This window comes from Salmo salar, chromosome 16, assembly GCF_965601325.2.
Source record: "Salmo salar chromosome 16, fSalSal1, whole genome shotgun sequence".
In the NCBI taxonomy this organism is placed as follows: Eukaryota; Metazoa; Chordata; class Actinopteri; order Salmoniformes; family Salmonidae; genus Salmo; species Salmo salar.
In genome coordinates, this window is record NC_138306.1 from 38,050,746 (window position 1) to 38,057,024 (window position 6,279).

Below are 6,279 nucleotides of genomic sequence, written 5' to 3' on the forward strand. Positions count from 1 at the left end.
AGGGACGAAGACCTCAAGCAGGAGTTCCGGGTCCTACGCCAATCTATCCTCACAGCTCCTCACCAAGCGGAACTCGTCAGTGAGAGCCCAAGATTGGGTCTGCCAACACCAGGACGACAAAGGCTTGACGCAGCAGGGACTTCAACTCCACAGCAGGATCCCCAAGCAGTAATGAGGCCAGCACCAGGAGACCAGTCCAGCAGTGTTAACGTTCATCTTCCAGCATTCTTGAGAAAGGAGCCAAAGATGCCCTCATACCAGCAGGCGGAGGACATTGAAAACTACTTGCTGAGGTTTGAGCGAATGGCCAAGACGTGGCAGTGGCCGGAGGCAGAGTGGGCCTGCAGGCTTGTCCCATTGCTCACGGGCAAGGCCTTAGAGGCTTACACAGCAATGGATGAGGGGCTGTCCAACGTCTACAAGGGCTTGAAGGAAGCGCTGCTGGTGAAGTTTGACATCTCCCCGGAGACCTACCGTCAACGCTTTAGAGCTGCATCGACGCCATCGGGTGAGTCACCGACAGAGACGTACCACCGCCTCAAGGGTCTCTACCGACGATGGGTTCGACCAGAGGAGAAGACACAGGACGAGATCGGTGAGGTCATCATCCTCGAGCAACTTCTACTAGTTCTACCACACGACATTCGAACCTGGGTTCGAGAGCACGAGCCCAAGGACGGGCTTATGGCGGCTAAGCTTGCGCTGCGGTACCTTAATGCACGTAAAGGGGGCCCACCACGACCTGCAGCACCCGCTCCAAGGAGTCTCCGAGACACAAGGGACATCAGAGATACCCGAGATGGTGGAGGTAACTCTGGGGGTTATGTGTCTGGGAGGGATGTAAGGGATCATGCAGTTCGCTCTGATGGGAGGGGTCTGACCTGTTTTTACTGCCGACAGCAGGGGCACAAGGCTTCAATGTGTCCGCTACGTAAATCCAAGCTCTCAGGTTACTGTTATGTGCCCAGAGAGGGGGATGGTGTTCAGAATAGACAGACTGGGGAAGGGTCAGTCTTGGTACCTGTAAAAGTGAATGGTAAAAGTCTTACTGCAATGATTGACACCGGCAGTTCCCTGTCGTTGATCAGAAAATGTAATGTACCTGTTAATGACATTGATTACGGTCACCAGACACTGATCCAATGTGTCCATGGTGACCAGTCACAGCAGCCCACAGCTGAACTCACAGTGGAGATTCAGGGTCAGAAATACCTCCTCAAAGTTGGGGTAATGGAGAAGCTACCTTTTGAGATGATTTTGGGGAGGGATGTGCCTGTACTCTCTGATCTGTTGGGAAGTGTGGGGGGTCAGCTATATGAGCAGTCAGTTTGCCAGTCTGATGTTCAGGTGTCATGTTCAGTTGTCACTCGTGGCCAGGCCAAAGCTGGTTTACAACCTCTGCCTGACTTGTGTGAGGGGAGAACCAAAGGGCCCAGAAAGTCACACCGCCAGCGGTGTCTTGAGAAGTATGTGGGAACCCCTGTACCTGTTGCTGATGTGTCTGGGTTAGAAGTGCAATGGGAAGTTCCACAAAATTTTGCTACACTGCAGAAGTCTGATGCAACCTTGAAAGGTTTATATGATAAGGCCTTAGCTGGGGACAGCCAATCTTCATGTGGGGGAATATACACAGTAGACAACCACATACTGTACCTTGGGTCAGAAGCAGATAGCAGGAAGTTAGTGGTGCCATCTACATGTAGACCACTTATTCTCAACCTTGCGCATACAGTTCCATGGGCAGGCCATCTAGGGCAACATAAGACCTATCTTAGGCTAGGCTCCCGTTTCTTTTGGCCCTCCATGTATACTGATGTACAAACATGCTGCAAAACACGCCATTTTTTCCTCTGTTTGCCGAAAAGGAGATTCCCTGTCGGAATATTATCGCTTTTCTACGAGAAAAATGGCGTAAACAGCGGTTGACATGCTTCGAAGTACGGTAATGGAATATTTAGAATTTTATTGTCACGAATTGCGCCATGCGCGCGACACTTCTTTACTATTTCGGATAGTGTCTGGAACGCACGACCAAAACGCCGCTATTCGGATATAACGATGGATTATTTTGGACCAAACCAACATTTGTTATTGAAGTAGCAGTCCTGGGTGTGCATTCTGACGAAGACAACAAAAGGTAATCAAACTTTTATAATAGTAAATATGATTATGGTGAGTGCTAAACTTGCCGGGTGTCTAAATAGCGAGCCCGTGATGCCTGGGCTATGTACTTAGAATATTGCAAAATGTGCTTTCACCAAAAAGCTATTTTAAAATCGGACATATCGAGTGCATAGAGGTCTGTATCTATAATTCTTAAAATAATTGTTATGCTTTTTGTGAACGTTTATCGTGAGTAATTTAGTAAAATGTTAGCGAATTCCCCGGAAGTTTGCGGGGGGTATGCTAATTCTGAACGTCACATGCTAATGTAAAAAGCTGGTTTTTGATATAAATATGAACTTGATTGAACAAAACATGCATGTATTGTATAACATAATGTCCTAGGGTTGTCATCTGATGAAGATCATCAAAGGTGAGTGCTGCATTTAGCTGTCTTCTGGGTTTTGGTGACATTATATGCTGGCTTGAAAAATGGGTGTCTGATTATTTCTGGCTTGGTACTCTGCTGACATAATCTAATGTTTTGCTTTCGTTGTAAAGCCTTTTTGAAATCGGACAGTGTGGTTAGATTAACGAGAGTCTTGTCTTTAAATAGCTGTAAAATAGTCATATGTTTGAGAAATTGAAGTAATAGGATTTTTAAGGTTTTGAAAATCGCGCCACAGGCTGCAAGTGGCTGTTACGTAGGTGGGACGAATTCGTCCCGCCTAGCCCAGAGAGGTTAAAGGCTTGAGGACCACTCCCTACCATCCCCAAACGGATGGGCTCGTAGAGAGATTCAATCAAACGCTCAAGAACATGCTGAGGAAGTTTGTGGCTGACACTGGTAAAGACTGGGATAAGTGGTTACCCTTTCTGCTTTTTGCTTACAGGGAGGTGCCTCAGGCATCGACAGGTTTCTCGCCATTCGAACTCCTCTATGGATGGCCAGTGCAGGGACCACTGAACCTGCTGAAGAAGTGCTGGGAAGGTTCCCCAGTAGCTACCTCAGGACAGGGGATTGTCCAGTACGTTCTCCAGATGCGAGACAGGCTGGAGCGGTACCGAGAGGAAGCTAGGGCAAACCTTCAGAAGGCCCAGAAGCGAGGTTATGACCAGCACGCTCGCCACAGAGAGTTTAAGCCAGGACAGAAAGTCCTGCTCCTCCTTCCCTCGTCTACCAGCAAGCTCCTTGCGCAGTGGCAAGGGCCGTACCTAATCGGGAGGAAGATGGGTCCGGTGACCTACGAGGTGCTGCACCCGGACAAGGGTAAGGAGAAGCAAACCTACCATGTGAACCTCCTCAAGGCCTGGGAGGAGAAAGAGGAACTCTCCAAGGTAAAATCCTTTCTGGTCCGCAGAGTAGAAGAAGAGGACAAATCGGATGGGGTCACAGAGGCATGGAAAGGACGAGCAGAGGTCATATTGGCTCACCTAGAAGACACGCAAGATGAGCTGAAGCAGCTGTTTGGCAAGTATCCGGCCCTCTTCAGTCAGAGGCCAGGAAGAACCAAAGTCCTGGAACACGTCATTCGTTTGAAGCCTGGCCAGAACCCTGTCCGCCAGCATCCTTACCGTGTGCCTGAGAGGCTGGTGGTAGCCCTCAAAGAAGAGGTCCACACCATGATAGAGATGGATGTTGTCGAGCCATCATCAAGTGAATGGAGCAGCCCTATTGTCATTGTCCCAAAGAAGGGTGGCTCTTTGCGTGTCTGCATGGACTTCCGTAAGGTGAATGCCATCTCCCAGTTTGATGCCTACCCCATGCCCCGCATTGACGACTTACTGGAGAGAATCGGTAGAGCTCATTACATCACCACATTGGATCTCTGCAAAGGGTACTGGCAGGTGCCCCTGGACGAACAATCCAAGGCCTACACTGCGTTCCGGACACCGATGGGCCTGTTCCAGTTCAAGGTCATGCCGTTTGGCCTTCATGGGGCCCCTGCGACTTTCCAGAGGCTGATGGACAAGGTCCTCCAGGACTGTGATGATTACTGTGCTGCTTACTTGGACGACGTGGTGATCTACAGCCACTCCTGGGAGGAGCACATACAGCATCTTAGCAGAGTCCTGGGGAAGATCCATGATATAGGCCTCACGCTTAACCTCCTGAAGTGTGAGTGGGCAAAACAGGAGACAAAGTACCTGGGTTACCAGCTGGGTAAGGGTGAAGTTCGACCTCAGGTGGACAAAGTGGAGTCCATCAGGAACAGCCCTCAACCCAGAACCAAGACACAGGTGAAGTCCTTCCTAGGTCTGGCAGGATGGTACCGGAGATTCATTCCGCAGTTTTCGACCATCGCTGTCCCTCTGACCAACCTCACTTCAAAGGTGGCCAGCAACCCTGTGAAGTGGACTGAGGAGTGTGAGGAAGCCTTCATGATACTGAAAAAAAACGACTGTGCTCATTCCCTGTTCTCCAGACCCCTGATTTTCAGAAGAGGTTTCTTGTGCAGGTGGACGCTTCGGCTGTGGGAATTGGAGCTGAACTGGCCCAAGGGGAGCCAGGAGAAGAGCTTCCTGTACTGTACCTGAGTCGGAAGCTGTTGCCGAGGGAAACCAGGTATTCGACAATCGAGAAGGAGTGCCTGGCTATAAAGTGGGCCCTAGATAGCCTCCGTTACTACCTTCTTGGGAGGGAATTTGACCTGCACACAGACCACAGAGCACTGACCTGGATCCAGACCATGAAGGATCGGAATTCTCGTGTGACCAGGTGGTATCTGGAGCTCCAGCCCTTCAGGTTCTGTGTCCGTCACAAGGCAGGAAAAGAAAACGTCACGGCGGACTACCTATCCAGGCTCCCGAACCTGGTCGCTTCAGGAGAGGAGGAAGGTAATGTGACGTAGGCACTGGCCGCGGGCAGCATTTGGTACTTTAACGCACGCACACATTCATCACTCCTCCCTGCTCCGTTATCAGATAAGTTAACCTCTTGGGGCTAGGTGGGACGCTAGCGTGCCACCCGTGGTGCACTCCATCAACAGCAGGTGCATTTCAAGAGCGGCAAATTTGAATCCAAATAAATGTCAAAATTCTAATTTTTCAAAAATACAACTATTTTACACCATTTGAAAGATAAACATCTCCTTAATCTAACCACGTTTTACGATTTCAAAAAGGTTTTACGGCGAAAGCATAAATTTAGAGTATGTTAGGACAGTACATTTACAAGAGTTGTGTGTAATGTTTTGTCAAGTCAAAGACAGGGTCACCAAAACCATAAAACCAGCTAAAATGATGCACTAACCTTTTACAATCTCCATCAGATGACACTCCTAGGACATTATGTTAGACAATGCATGCATTTTTAGTTCTATCAAGTTCATATTTATATCCAAAAACAGCGTTTTACTATGGCATTGATGTTGAGGAAATCGTTTCCCTCCAATAACCGGCAGTCAAGTCAGCACCACAAATTAAATAATTAAAATTAGAAAACATTGGTAAAATATTATATTGTCATTTAAAGAATTATAGATTTACATCTCTTGAACGCAATCAACTTGCCAGATTTAAAAATAACCTTACTGGGAAATCACACTTTGCAATAATCTGAGCACTGCGCCCAGAAAAATACGCGTTGCGATACAGACTAGACGTCATGTTGGGGAGATCTAAAATCGAAAATACTATGTAAATAATCCATTACCTTTGATTCTCTTCATCAGATGTCACTTCCAGGTATCACAGGTCCATAACGAATGTAGTTTTGTTCAAAAAAGCTCATCATTTATGTCCAAAAATCTCCGTCTCGTTAGCACATGATGTAAGCCAGCCGGACTTCTCGTCATGAACGAGGGGAAAAAATATATTTCCGTTCGTTCAAACATGTCAAACGTTGTATAGCATAAATCATTAGGGCCTTTTTTAACCAGAACATGAATAATATTCAAGGTGGACGAATGCATACTCTTTTATAACGTATTGGAACGAGGGTACCCAACATGAACTCGCGCGCCAGGTGTCTAGTGGGACATCATCGTTCCATGGCTCTTGTTCGGTCAGATCTCCCTCCAGAAGACTCAAAACACTTTGTAAAGGCTGGTGACATCTAGTGGAAGCAATAGGAAGTGCCAAAATATTCATAAACCCCTGTGTTTTTCAATGGGATAGGTTTAAAGTCAATACAACACATCAGGTATCCACTTCCTGTCAGAAAATGTCTCAGGG

General features: G+C 47.7%; 1 protein-coding gene across 1 annotated transcript; it reads left to right on the forward strand.

Annotated features, from left to right (window-relative positions):
- Nucleotides 1–329: 329 nt before the first annotated feature.
- On the forward strand, nt 330–1,931 carry LOC145861067 (uncharacterized). Its single transcript, XM_082962449.1, has one exon. The coding sequence runs from the start codon at nt 394–396 to the stop codon at nt 1,924–1,926; it is 1,533 nt and encodes a 510-aa protein (XP_082818575.1). The 5' UTR covers nt 330–393; the 3' UTR covers nt 1,927–1,931.
- The last annotated feature ends 4,348 nt before the right edge of the window (nt 1,932–6,279 follow it).

What these genes read in the sequence shown, in the direction of transcription:
- LOC145861067 (XM_082962449.1), top strand. Translation starts at nt 394, where the DNA reads ATGGATGAGGGGCTGTCCAACGTCTACAAGGGCTTGAAGGAAGCGCTG.